Source organism: Ochotona curzoniae, unplaced genomic scaffold, assembly GCF_017591425.1.
Source record: "Ochotona curzoniae isolate NIBS_2020 unplaced genomic scaffold, NIBS_Ocur_1.0 contig_3622, whole genome shotgun sequence".
In the NCBI taxonomy this organism is placed as follows: Eukaryota; Metazoa; Chordata; class Mammalia; order Lagomorpha; family Ochotonidae; genus Ochotona; species Ochotona curzoniae.
Window position 1 is genome coordinate 21930915 of NW_024465926.1, and position 15040 is coordinate 21945954.

The 15040-nt window shown below is 42.5% G+C and overlaps 1 protein-coding gene and 1 pseudogene across 3 annotated transcripts in view; both read right to left on the minus strand.

Annotated features, from left to right (window-relative positions):
- Nucleotides 1–6204: 6204 nt before the first annotated feature.
- Nucleotides 6205–9327, minus strand: LOC121158077 (annotated as a pseudogene).
- A 550-nt stretch (nt 9328–9877) lies between these two features.
- LPCAT2 (lysophosphatidylcholine acyltransferase 2) overlaps nt 9878–15040 on the minus strand; it is a 54384-nt gene continuing 49221 nt past the window's right edge. For all 3 annotated transcript variants that reach the window (XM_040982691.1, XM_040982690.1, XM_040982692.1), the window contains 2 exons: nt 13284–13419; nt 9878–10836 (listed from right to left, as the gene is read on the minus strand). In XM_040982691.1, the coding sequence (XP_040838625.1) occupies nt 10652–10836; nt 13284–13419 (321 nt within the window). In that variant the 3' untranslated portion in view covers nt 9878–10651. The remainder of the gene's footprint in view (nt 10837–13283; nt 13420–15040) is intronic.

Below are 15040 nucleotides of genomic sequence, written 5' to 3' on the forward strand. Positions count from 1 at the left end.
TTTTTCTAGTGTGCTAATCATAGAAAAAAGAAAATAGTAAGTTTCTATTGAAATGGACTTAGGAGCAGATGCCAGGGACAAGTGAGAAGTTGCAGATTAACTTTGCTTTATAACTCAGGGGGAAATAAAAATAACCAATTTGATTCCAGCTCTAGAAAATAGGCTTAATTCCCACACCCCATTCACACTCCTGCCTCACCAGTTTGGAGTTCTTGTAAACTTCATTGAAGAGTCCCATGTGACACACTGCAGCAGGTCATGAATACACAGCAGGTGCTGTCAATAGGACGCTCAGCACCCAGCACACACAGGAAGCACTCAATACGTACCTCGCTCCACCCCACCTGTGACACTTCCCAGGGTTTTATTTACATTCTCTCAGTCTCTGTCTCTTGTGTACTCTCGGCACACATACTTACACAGACTTGACCTAAGTGACCCTCACAAAATTTCAGTGGCAGAGGTTGAGGAGATAGTTTCCCCATCTATTAGACGAGGAAATTGAGTCCAGGCATAGTAAGAAAGGGAGCACTATTGACTAACCACTGGGATAGGACTCACAGTATCCCAGTGCTGGCACTTTCCTCTGCAGGCCCAATTGGTGGATGGAGTGAGCGGAGACAAAACAGGGCATGGCGGGGTGGAGGGGGTGGAATGACTGAGCTGAGGCCCTGCCACTTGTATTCCTCCCGGTGCTCCTGTCCTCAGCAGCCTCTTCTGGGTGTAACCGCTGCCCCCCAACCCCGCCAAGAGTACTCAGACGTCCTGGCACCAAACCTGGTGATGAAGCTCTCTGCAAATAAACAAGGCTTTTCCTCCCATCCCTAGAACACTTCATGCTCCCTCTCTATCTCTTGGTGCCAGCCCCACCCCAGGGTGCTCTGCGTCAGAGCTGCCAGTGTGCTGGGACTGGGTATCCTCTCCAGGAACTCATCCATAAATGCACAGACAATGGCACAGGAAGTGTTGGTCTTTGATGTGGCTCATGGGTGGGTGGCTCCACCCAACGTTCTAGTGTCCCTTCCAACCTGCACTCTCACTGTGACTCCAGCGCTCTCTCCTAACTCCTCTCATCTCTGCAAGCCCCAGGGTAGTCCACAAAGCTTCGGGGTCTATTTCTTTTAGAGATGGAAATGCTGAGCCTAGAGAAGACGTGGGGATCAGCACTGACCCAGGTCCTAGGGCACTTAGACTCCTGAGCCAGCTCTGCTCCACAGCGGGAACCCAGTGGCCCCTGGGTCCCACAAGCCCTTCCAGGGCCTTTCTCATTAGCAAAATATGGTCTTTGGATCTTGGAGACACTTCAAGGCCCAAAAAGGCAGCTTGTTTTTGATGGCACTTTGGGAACTATTTAAAAAAAAAAAACTGGGGATGGCACTTAAGATCCCACTCCCAATGTCCATCTTCCACATGGGAGTGAGTACCTGGGTTCGAGTCTCAGCTCAGCTCCTGATTCCAGCCTCTTGCTAGTGCACAGCCTGGGAAGAAGGAGAAGGCTGAGGTAGTTGGGTCTCTGCCATCCACTTACAAGACTGCATTGAGTTCCCAGCTTCTGGCTTCTGCCTGGCTTAGACAAGCATGTCAGGTCTGGGGCAGAGTGAGCCAATGAATATCTTCTCTCTCTTTTTAAAAAGATTTCTTTTTATTGGAAAGCCAGATATAAAGAGAGATGGAGAGACAGAGAGGAAGATTTTCCATCTGTTACTTCACTCCCCAAGCAGCCACGATGGCTGGAGCTGCTCTAATCTGAAACCAGGAGCCAGGATCCAGGAGCCTCTTCTGGGTCTCCCATGTGGGTGCAGGGTCCCAACGCTTTGGACATCCTCGACTGCTTTCCCAGGCCACAGGCAGGAAGCTGGATGGGAATTGGAGCTGCTGGGATTAGAACCAGTGCCCGTATGGGATCCTGGCGTATGCAAGGCAAGGACTTTAGCCACTAGGCTACCATGCTGGGCCTTATCTTCTCTCTTAAATAAATGAAAACAGAGACAAAACGTTCTGGCCTCATTATTCAATGACCTAGTAAATGAATGAATGAAGACAGAATTGAGATGTGCTCATGAGCGTGCCTAAGCTGGACAACAGTTATTCGGAATATCCTGTAAGGGCTAAGGAGCCATCCAGCAGGGCCAGCTGTCTGGTGCCTTCTCTTTGGAGACATGTCTGGGCTGTGTTGAAAGTCCACTTGCTGACCTTGCTGGCAATGACCCTGATGCCCATGCATGGCAGGTGATGGTGGGGAGTGGCAGTCTTGGCACTTCTGAGGGCAGTTTCCCCACAGCTTGGGTTTCTGATAAAGAGACAAGTTGCCTTTGGGAAAAGTGATAGCAATTCCCTCCCAACATCTCCTGCATTTCGATTGTTCACCATGAAGCTTTGGAGTTGACAGCCCTGAGTTAGTGATTTGTTCAGAAATCCCGTGGCAGGAGTGGGTAGGTAAGGTGAAGCAGAGTTTATTCAAGCCACTCACTCAATGCGTCTCTATCAGACACATACACTGTGTCTTTCTACATGGCAGAAGCTGAGACAGCAATGAACAAAGCTGGCATCTGGGGAAATACATGTGAGAAACACACAGTTTTAAGAGACAGGAGAAAGCACTGCCTCTGTGCTTTAGTCCAGCCATCTTTATGACCCAGGGAATCTTCCCTTTGCTTCCCACACCCACTTTCAATCCTAGGGGACAGTCAGGCATCTTCCCCTTCTCTTTACCCACCACTTGGTGATCTGCTGCCACAATGCACCAGGGACTTGAGCTGCTGCTTGGACATGGGAGGTTGGCATCACAGGTGGCAGCCTAACCTGGTGCATCACAATGCCAGCCCCTGATCAGAGTATCTTTGTCCAGACCAGGAAAACTCAACTATCTCTCACCAGAAGAATGAGTTAACAAGCTGAGGTGCATATTCAGTGGATCCCTACTCTGCCACAGTATGCCTCAACCTAATGAATCCCACGTCCATTACACGCAGAAAAAACTCAAACACTGAAGAACACCAGCTTTATATACTTAGAGCATTTCTGATAACAGTTGTGGTGGGGGAAGAATTGTAAAGGGATCTGTGGGAACTTTCTGGATGATAAACTCTAAATTATTTCATCAATAAGAAATATTTATGAGCAGATACAGAACTAATTTTTAAAATTCCTATCTCACTGGGCCTGGTGTAGTAGCCTAAGGGCTAAAGTCCTCACCTTGCATGTATCATATGTGTGCCAGTTCTAATCCCAGCAGCTCCGCTTAGCCAGGGCGAGCTGGAACAGGGGCAGACAGCACCTGCTAACAAAAGCCGAAGTGAGATGGGCCATGCTAGATTGGATTGCTGCACCCACAAGGAGAGGGTGGGGTTGGTAGGGGAATAGTAGCAACTCCACTGCTGGGCCGCTGCTCAGGGTGGCAAGCGTGAGAGCTAGAATTGGGAGCAGACCAGGCTGGACAGGGCTATAACATCTGTTGACTACATGAGAACTGGGTTAGGGAGAGAGCCAGGCTAGGGTATTGGATTGTATCCACTGGTATAGGCATGAGCCAGAATAAGGGCAGGCAGGTTGGACTTTTCTATAGCATCAGCTGGCAAGTGCTGGGACTAAGGGCAAGCCCTGTCAGGCTAGACTGCGGAACCACCTGAAGAGTGCGAGATCCAAGGGGGGGAGTGGGTCCATGGGAAGACTGTGGGATCCTCTCTGATGGGCTGCAACTCTCACTGGTGAGCGTGAGAACCAGGACTGGGGGTGGGCCTGGCTGGACAGGCAGTGGCACCTGCTGGCATGAGTGTGGGCTGGAGGCTGGAGTCAGTTGGGTTGAGTTAGGATTCAGTGTCCAGTGATATATACAAGATCCCAATGGGATGTGGGGTAGACTACACCAGTCCACTACACATGCTGGAAGGCACAAGAAACAGCTGGTGGGGGGCAGTCCTGTGGGGGTTATTGGGGGCCGCTCTGACTGGGCTGCAGCTCTCCCTGTGGTGCATGAGGGCTGAGTGGGTGTTGGGCAGGGCAGGGCTGGGCTGTAGCACCCATTGGATTGCTGAGGATGGAGGGCAGAATACATTGACCAAATATCCCGGTGAAGCTTGACAGCAACTATCTGGGCCAATGGAGATATCTGCTGGTGGCAGTTCGTCATCTCCCGGATAATGCAGCGATTGGGAAGCTGGGCGTGGTTTCTCCTCTTGTACCCCTCTCTCCCATACACAGAAAGACGAAAAAGGAAACGTGTGAACAATGGTCTCATCCACTATCCCCTGATCCTCAACCCTTCCCACCTGATCAACTATGTAAACATCATCAACAACACACACACACACACACCCTCCTGTGTGGCTCTGCGTCTGGTGTTTGTTGTGGCAACAAACTGAAAAGAACTAACACTGAAAAGAGCTAACAATGTCTTACCCCAGAATGGAAGAATTTCCTAGGCATGGGGCAGAGAGACAACGGGAAATGCTGACATGTGTTGAGCCAATGTGTGAAGAAGTAATTGGGTCACGGATCCTTTAGCAAATCAGACGGTTCAAATTATTCTCAACAAAACTGAAGGAAGAAGAACAACCAACTTGTTAGATGGCAGATCATGACATTGGACCTTTGATAACATCATAGGCTGATTTTTTTTTTTGGCAAACAATTTGAAAATAACTGAAATCATTTTCTGTAATAAATCCTTCCCTTTACATCTTCCAGATATGTAAATAAATTTGTCATGGCTTATATCTATAAAAATAAAAATACTTGAATACTTCCTCAACATAGAACTCTGTTACAATTTCAGGTTCAACCAGAAAACATAATTATAAAACTTTAAAGGAGAAGAAAAATCTACCACAATTACTCCTGTTTTTACTGTCTTTCCAGCTTCATGTTTCAAGATTTTGATTTTATTATTTTTCTTATGGGTAGAGAAATCTCCATAGCCATTTCTATTCTTTTGATGCTTCTTTTACATGTGTAAGAAAAGCAATAAATAAATTCTAAACCAAATCTCAACTCTACTTCTGTTATAAATCCTTCTACTCTGTTATAGTTACTTATATATTTCCTGAAAGATAGAGATCTTACACTCTTTTGTGACATGGTTGTTTAGTATCTCAGTTATATTTTGTTTCCAATGTCCAGTCACTGTCTTCACTTCTTCCTCCTTCTTTAAAACTAATGTTCAGGGCCCAGCGCAATAGCTTAGTGGCTAAAGCCCTCACCTTGCATGCACTGGGATCCCTTATGGGTGCTAGTTCGTGTCCTGGCTGTTCTACTTGCCGTCTAGCTCCCTGCTTGTGGCCTGGGAAAGCAGGAGAGAATGGCCCAAAGCCTAGGGCTCCTGGCTTAGGATCAGCTTATTTGTGGACATCTGCAGAGTGAACCAGTGGATGGAAGATCTTTCTTTCTGTATCTTCTCTTTGTAGATCAGTCTTTCCAATAAAAATAAATAAATCTTTTAAAACAAGTGTTTAAAAAGAAATCTTCTCATTAATTTATCATTCTTTCTTGAAATGTGATTCTCCAGGTTCATTTTCTTTTTATTCAAAGTAAGTACTTCTGGTTCTTTTTGTTTTAGACAGATGAAAATGGCCTGAAGCCTTGGGACCCTGCACCTATATGGGAGACCCAGCAGAGGCTCCTGACTCCTGGCTTTGAATTGGCTTAGCTCTGGCCATTGCAGCCACTTGGGGAGTGAACCAGTGCATAGAAGCTTTTTCTCTGTGTGTCTCCTTCTCTCTGTGTGTCTGCCTTTCTGGTAAAAACAAATAAATAATAAGAAGAGCTATCTTAAAAAAAGGAAAAGTTGCATAAAACCTGAAAAGATAAAAACAAACAAAAAATCACACCAAGGAAAACTGTAACGATTTCTCAAACTGAACAATAAATGCAAAAACATTAAAATATAAATGATAAAGCTTGTGACACATATAATTCAAAAGACAATTGTTGCTGACTTCTCATCAGAAAAATAAAAAATGGAATGTTTAGAGCATTAGAAAGAAAAAAAAAAGTTAACCTAGGATTCTTATCCAGCAATAATGTTCTTCAAAAATGGAGACAAAATTAAAGTCATATTTAGACAAAAGTTGAGAGACTGTACTGTCAGGGGACTTGTGCTATAAAAGTTGAGTTCTTTAAATGAAAGAAAAGTAATGGAAAAGAATTATGCAAAGAGAGAACTAGGAACAGTAAATACATAGATAAATATAAAATACTTTTTCTTTCTCAAGTTCTTACTTAGTTTTTACTTCTTTTCTCTTCTTTTTTTTTAGGGCCTAGAGAGGTTTGTTGCAAAGGAGGCACAAGGACGCTCAGTCCTTCTTGGCAGCTGCCTTTCGCACACGCCAGGATGCTGCTTAGCTCCTCCTGCCTCCCCTTGACCCAGGTGTGCATGCCCACCCTCTTCCTGATGAACCTGAAAGCCCACTTGTCCTTGGAGACGTCGAGCAGCTCCACGGTGCGGCACTCACAGGGGCTGAAGCTGCACACCCCCTGGATCATGTCCAGCATGAACTTGGTGTGCTTGGTCAAGCACTTGCGGCCGTAGGCGGACCTCCGCTAGCTCACGTTCTCGGTCAACCTTGTGGTCCTTGTTGAGGCCCACAGCCACGCGGTAGCGCAGAGCCATGGCTGCCGCTTTCCAATGGCAGCCGACACCGAAGCTCTTATTTTCGCTTAAGGGTAAATGAATGCTTAAAGTTAAATTGATATAATGTCTCGTGAGGTTTCAAAACAGACTATTATGATAATAACAAAAATGATGGGTTGGGATAAAACAGAAGCATATTGTAAGATTCACACGTCATAAGTGAAAAAATACACTATTACTGGAAGGTCAGCTGTGTTAAACATGCTAAGTCATTAAAATAGCTAAATAATCATAGCTGTTAATAAAACAATACGGCAAAATAAAATAATAAATAGCATTTTTAAAGAAATTAGTCTATCAAAAAATCCAAAAAGAAGTTCAGGCATGGAAAAAACAGAAAGCAAAACACAAGACATTAGGCTCAAACCCAACCAAATCTATTGGTCATTACACCAAATTTAATTGGGCTATAGAAATATTCGTTTTACAGATATATATCAAAAATGAAGATGTAGAAATTAAAATGAAAAGGATCCAAAAAGAGTCATCATAAGAAAATGGCTTGTTAATAATGGGGTAAGATACAGTGCTAGAATGAAAGAGGGACATTTAAATGACTAAATGGCCATTTGTCAAGATAATATAAAAAGCAGAGATGATGGGAGTATGCATGTCAGGGCATCAGAAAAACCGACGGCTGGTAAAACCACAACGCTTGCTGCAAATGTCATAATCTTCCTTTCAATAATCATGGAAGGGTCCAACCCAAAAAGACAGGAGGGAAGGATGTAGTACTCACAAAGCACTGCTATTTGGACCTAAGTCACATTAATAGAACCTTTCACATTCTTTCCGAGTACACACATCCACCAAGACAAACACTGGCTAGGTCACAAAATGAATTCCAAGGCATTTTAAATAATTGGGGGGGTGGGGCGGGGAAGCAACCATTGGGAATGCTTCCACCCAACCTAAAAACCAAGGACAGAAAATTTTCCTCATTGTCTTTTTTAGTCAAAAAACAAACTTTTTTTTTTTTCAGTTCCATTTTAAGGTCCATTTTCTTTCCCCTGGAATCTTGATCTGAAATCCCACTTCTTATGGAAACCCTGTCTTTTATCTTCCAGCTGCAAAATACTAAGCTTCTTTGTCAGTGGGGTTGAAAAGCGTCTACAGGACAAAGGTAACTTTTCTGTGCTCCTAGTTCTGGTTGGTGGTTCCCTTTTCGTGTCTGGCCATGGGGATTTCCCTGCGTATCTTGCAGGTTCATCTAAGAATTTCAAAATGCGTTTCTGTTACCATATTCAGCATGCGAGGGGTTTTGTGGCGAGCCGGTTCTCAGATTATCTGGTTTCCATGATCCTGCATTTTAAAGCCTGTCACGTAATTCTCTGGTTATTTTATGGGTTCAAGTTACACTGGCCTAATGAAAGCATCCTCGGTCAGAGCCAGATAGCCTTGGGTTTGAATTCCTGCCCCGGTGCTCACCAGTTATGTAACGCTGCACAAGTGATAACACATAAAACCCTCTGAGCCTCAATGTGGAGATGAGTTTCAGAGATTGTAATTCCAGATTCTGAAATTTGCTATGAAGATTATCTTGAGTCTTAACACACTAGACAAGGTACAACAAGCAAAATACCTTATTACCACAATTCATTCATTTATCAACTACCCAGTTCTCAGTTGGTGCTGGGGTTACGGTCAATAAATGGATCAGCAATCAAATAATTACAGGTGAATTTAAGTGCTAAAGCACTGAGAATATCTGTAGAAACAGTGAGACTTTCTACTTGGCTACGGGGATGTGACATTTGATTTAAAAACTGAATGGAGATGAAAATATTCTGAAATTAGATTGTGGTGTTGGTTACCCAACTCTGAATCCACGAAACACTGCTGAACAGCACAGCTGCATGTATGGGAATTCTACCTCAATGAAGCAAAATGGAAAAACCAGAATTCTTTAATTGCTTGGAATTTTTTTATAGCAAGTTTGTTTACTCAGTAACATAATCATAAAAAAAGGAGTATTACATTCACAGAAGTAGAATTAAAGAGCTGTTATGGAATATTATTTTACAACAGGAATACAGTGAAATCATTTCCAACAGTCCCATGGAAAAGCCTTTATAAAATGCTACTCTTCATGATTAATAAGATAAACAGATGAGTCTTCTGTGATTTAAAAAAAGTCAAGGTCCCTGAGCTTTCCATACATCCACCACACATTATAGACTCTGCCATTTAGATGTGCTGTCCTAATGATTTGGATGACTGTTCCAACTCATTTTTATCCCTTATCTAAATAACTTTGAGATATTTAAAGAAAAGCAAATCATTACATACATCTAAGGATGAAATTTTCTGATGTTCACTTAAATAACGCAAATGCACCTAAACAGCTAGGACACAAAACTGCTTAATACATACACTAGCCTGAAGTTACAACTTTGAATGAAACGTAAACTCTAACACTTCTCATGATACTTCTCAACTTCAAAAATGCATTTCAAAAAACTAGCTCATGGGCGAATCATCAATAAAGACATCGAGCAACACAGCCAAAACAGTTGGATTACAGTCTATGAATTCAGAATAGGAATCAACTATTTTTTGATACATTATGTTAATTGATCAGTTCTTTGTTCAAAATCCCAAACATTAAACATATTAACAGGGTCCGGCGTGATAGCATAATGCTTAAGTTCCTCACCTTGAACACACCGGGATCCCATATGGGCGCCAGTTCTAATCCCGGCAGCTCCACTTCCCATCCAGCTCTCTGCTTGTGGTCTGAGAAAGCAGTAGAGGTCGGCCCAAAGCCTTGGGACCCTGCATCCACGTGGGATACCCGGAAAGAAGTTCCTGGCTCCTGGCTTCCAATTCGGCATAGCACTGGCCGGTTGCGGTCACTTGGGGAGTGAATCATCGGACGGAAGATCTTCCTCGCTGTCTCTGCTTCTGTCTGTATATCTGCCTTTCCAATAAAGTAAATAAATCTTAAAAAGAAATACTAACAATTTATATGGCTGAGCCTCAGTAAAGAATGGCACTTTAGGGAAATTATTGCTTAACCTAAAAAGTCTGTGTCTGTGCCTTGACCGGTGGCTTTGTGTTAACAAGGCAGGTCATTTGATGCCTTAGGTTTTTGGTGACACTTGGGAACCTTTCGCGTCTTCCATGTAGGTATTTTAGACAAGCTCTAAAATTAGAGAGGACATTTAATAAAATAAAACTTGCACTTGGATGGCAAAATATATTAATTCTATTATAATATAAATAGAACAAATCAGATTCAGTTATTGGGCAAGCGCTACCTTCTGAGCCATCCGAATCAAATTAGATTCAATTCTGTGGCAAACAATTCATTTTCTCATTAGGCAATGAATGCTACCTTCAATAAGGCAATTCCCATTTAGCCTCTGGCCACAGCAATTGTCCTTAAAACAAAATTCAGAAACTTTAGATCATGTGAAAGCATATAACTTCCTCAGCAGGTGGTTAAAGCTGTCAACACTGGAGGTGCATATCAAAATACGGGTTTTTAAGAAACCCCGCTCATTAACAGAGCTCTTGCCTTCCCATAATTATTGATCCCAGAAACTGAAATTAAAAGGGACAAGTGACTCCGTGAAGTGAAAGGTATAAAAGTTCTGAAATACTGTTCAGAATCTTCATCCTTACTTCTAGAAAGGGGAGACACTAGAGAATATTACTGTTTTTGAGGACAGTAGGTTAAAAACAAAATTCTGTTTTTAAACTTCCGGGCTTACTGCTCACCCACCATTAAAGCTTTATATTCACTCAGATAGGGAAATTAAACTTGAAAACTCACAAAATACACAATATTTATCACCAATCCGCTAATCAGTAAAGTACGATGTAACACATAAAAAAGGAATATTATTCAATATGTGCACATTAATAGAAAAGCATCTTTGGTAAGAAAGTTTATGGTTTTTCTATAAAACATTTCCATTTTAACCGTCTTTACTCAGTAAGCACAGGAAAAATACTACCAATAAACGTCTTCATGGTTTCCAGGAAATCAGTGTGTCTTCCGCCCAAGGAATCCTGCGCTCAGTCCTCCTTCTTGTCTGACATACCCTCATCATGATTTTCAGGACTGACTTTATTACTCGCCCCAGAGGGAGCAGTCTGGACTTCTTTTGGTAATGAAAACACATGGCACGTCTGAAGGTCCAGGTAGGTTGTGAATATCTTAGCATATTCTGGGTGCTTCAGGGCAAAACTTTTAAATTCCTCTAGAAAAAGGAAGAAAACAAATGCAATAGATTCCGGTGAACCTTCTTTTGACATAATATAGAGAAATAACCTATTCTACAACTCAACTCACAAATATTGCTGTTGAATCAAGACATGGTATGGCACTTCAGAGGGTAGTTTTCTTACTACCTAGTCAACTATTACTACTCCAACTTGACTAGGTAGTAGTATATGTAATGACTCATTACTTTGAGCTATATCCTGGGGAAATTTGCACAAGTGGTGCTCTGGAAGGCATGCGTGAGGATGTTCATGGCAATCTGCTTCAAAATAGGTAAAATCAAAATGAAACTACTCCAGTGCTTACCATTGGTGGAAATTAGCTAAATGAATTGTTGCACATTCTAGACATAATGTTAAATAGCAATGAACATTAATAAACAGATATCTGGTAATATTATAAATGAATCATAGTCATAACGTTGAGTGAAAACAGGTAGACCTGCAAGAACATGTAGTGCATGCGCCCATTTAAATAAAATTCAAAAATACAAACACAGAATATAATTTTTAAAGGAATATAATCTTGGAAAATGTAAAGCAGAAATTCCTTTTTTATATTTTTATATCTTAACATATATACCCATATATATACACAGATATCTACCTATCTATCTATCTATCTATCTATCTATCTATCTATCTATCTATCTATCTCTCTGAAAGTGACACAGAGAGAGAGGATGAGGAAGAGGGGGACGGAGTGCCCCAAGTGTGAATTAGCAGAAAGCTAAAAGTGGGAGCAGAGGCAGGATTCAAATCCAGACACTTCAATATGGGATGTGAGCATCTGAACTGTGAGGCCAAATGTTCATTCAAATCCATGTACTTTATTTTTTTAAAGTTTTCCTCTTCCTCTTTTTCTTCTCTTATTATTATTATCATTTTATGATACAGTTCCATAATCCATGTACGTCAAAAGAATTTCTTGTATACCCAAGAGTCTACTTCCCAGAACATTAGCCTAACCAGCAACAAAATAGGTCCTAGTAATCACCTATTCAGGGCTCAGCCTCAATCACTCTTTTTAACTCTTTAGCACTGTTGTAAGAATGGAGACAGGGGCTGGTGTTGTAGCACAGTAGGCTAAGCCTCAGCCTGTGGTACCAGCATTTTATATTGGGTGTTCATTCCAGTCCTGGCTATTCCACTTCTGACCTAGCTTTCTGCTTATGGCCTGGGAAGCAGCAGAGGAAAACTCAAGTTCTTGATCCCCTGCATGCACTGTGGGATGCCAGAAAGAAGCTCCTGTATGCTGGCTTCTGATAGCCCAGTTCCAGCCACTGAGGCTGTCTGGAGAGTAAACCAGCAAATGGAAAACCTTCTCTCTCACTGTCTCTCCACTCTAACTCTGCCTTGTAGATGCTAAATAAATAAATAAAATTTTAAAAAATAATGAACTCAATAGATTAGGGCCCTAAGCATTCAATTACCTAAGACAGAATAGAAGTCAGCCAAAATTATCAGTAATTAAAAACAGAGAGTAAGGGATGTGTGTGACCTACTTTCTCCATCCCAGAAACATTAACAAGTTCAAACTCTTTGAACACCATAAGAAAGGGGTAATTAAAGAGGAATCGCTCTCCAGCCTGTGGGAAAGACAGGAAGAGAATCCATCAGATATCCAGGAACACATCAGAGCTAAGGCAGGAAACCACTAGCTGGACCTCTCCAAAGAGATGTGTTTCTCAGGGACTACCCCAAAAGACACAGAAACACTGATCGACCACTCTTCAGTGCCAGGCAACATCACTTTACCACGAGGAGAAAGGATGCTCACGGTTGGATGGCCCTGCCACTCTGCCATGAGGCCTCCATCCACACAGGCCTTGCTACCAAGGTGGTAGGAGACCACGCATGCAGATGCTTACCTAAGCAGTAAACAGCAATAAATGGTTGAGTGGCTGTTACCATCGGATCTTGATCCATATTCTTCAACTGGCATAACAACTGGGCTTACTTAACAGGCCACATGAACGACAGAAGGTAAAGGGCCCTCACAGTAGGAGAAGCAGACACTGGGGGCATCAAGGCATAGATTTCAAAGCCCAGCTGTCTTGGTTGGAATCTAGATTAGTACATTCTTTAGCTGTATGGTCTTAGGCAGTTATTCAAATTCTCTGTATTTTGATAAAATAAATATAATTAAGACTGCTGACTAAAGAGGCTTGCTGTGCAGAATAAATGAGTTAATTTATTTTTATTTAACAATGAGCTAAAGCATTCAACACGTTTAGAAGCGTACCTAGTAGCTAAGTCCTTTAGATAAGCTATTATTTACTGTATTATATTACTGTTACTACTATCATCATCATTACTGTTACTTCTATTTTTAATATAATTAGGTACAGAAAAGAAGCCTTTTGTCGGAGGGTCAAGTCACCCCTCTCTTAGACTGACTCAAGAGTTTAAATTGCCTACTCACCATAGGAAATAGAATCCCCATTGGCAATTTCCTTAAAGAGACCAGAAACATCCAGATCAGGCACTCCAAGGGAAGCCTGAAGGATGGTGGTGAATTCTTCCTCCGTTATGGAGCCGTCCTCATCCACATCAAAGAGCTGATGGAGAAAACATATGTGACAATCAGCTTTCTGTGAGTTAGAAAGGTCTGGAATAATCTTGGGATCAAAAACTTTCATAATCATTCAAGCATCTGCTTTGCTGAGGCCGGAGGTATACATTTGAAGGAAACACGGTTTCTGTTCTCACCACACTGCCACTTTCACGATACCAAGAGACAGAATTAAAATAGGGGCTTTAAAACAATAGAAAGTCCAAGGGACCTGAGGGTCCCACCAGCACAGTGATGAGTCCTGACCGCACAGGTCACAGAAGCCGTGATTTGAGTTGGGTCTTAGAACATGAAGTGATGTTCCCAGAATATACAAGGAGAGGCCTGGGGTTCATGTTAGGACACTAAGGGACAAGAGGATATCAGATCACAGTAGGTTTACAAGGGTTTTTCAAAAAAATTCATGGAAAAATGGAATGGAAAGGTAAGCTCAGGGTGGGCATTTAGCTTAACAAAGATGCCTGTATCCTACACTGGATACTTGGGCTCAATTCCTGATTCTAGCTCTCTGCCAGTACAGGCCCCAGGAGGCAGTAGTGGTGGCTTAGGCAACAGAATTCCTGTCACACACCTAAGGAAACCTGGGTTGAGTTCTTGGCTCCTGGCTCCTGGTTCAGCCCTAGCCCAGACCCAGTCCAGTCTAGGCTACTCTGAGTGTTTGGCACATGAACCAGTGAATGAGAGATGGGAGTGTTCTCTTCTCTCTCTGTCTTTTAAATTAAAAGGGATAAGAAGAGTAGTAAAAGAAGTTCTTTCCTCTTCCCTTGGGAGGTGTCTGGTCTCATATTTTTTTTAAAGAAACAGTTGACTTGGTGTGGATTTTTTTTTAATCCATGCAGTTTTTCTACCAGATACACTTTCCATGAACTTAAAGTCCTCACATAACATCTCACGTAATACGGTAAGATAACAAGAGTGGAGAGGAGCAATGACGGTGTGTGAGATCAACAGGCCTCTGAGGCAGCGCTAAGGATGGGGTTTGGGGCAGGAGGCTGACAAGACTAGAGGCAGGAAAATCAATTCAGAGTCTGGAGTAGAGGAGCAGGCAGGGTAAAAAAGAATTTATGAGAACAAAGATAGGACTTACATTAGAGGAAACAAAGTGATGGAAAGGAGGAAGTCAATGATGGCTGAGGCTTTTGGTGTGGATAACTGGATGAAGGCTGGGTATATTAACACAGAACGGGAAATGGGAACAATCGGTGTCAAATGAAATCAGGAACTGGATCCAGACCAGGTACATTTTGGAGTGAGAGGTGCCAGGGATAAGAGATTCAGGTATCAGTTTCAAAGGCTGGTGAGGCTTGGGATAAGAAGCTGGTAAGCATGGAAGCTGAGGGTGTGTCTGAGCTTATCAGAAAAAAACACAGATCCCTGGAAAGATGGGAACAAAGCACTGACAAAAGACTTGAAGCAGCAGGAAAAAATAGCATGCATCTTGGAAATTATCAGAGTGATTTCAGGAAAGACAAAAAGATTCTGACAGTGATAACAAGCAATAGCATAAGACGGCCATAGAAGTGCAAGGCAGAAGGAAGATGGTTAGCCAGATTTGGCAAATCAGAGATCCTGATGACGTCAGTAAACACAGCTTTGGGCGACCAGAT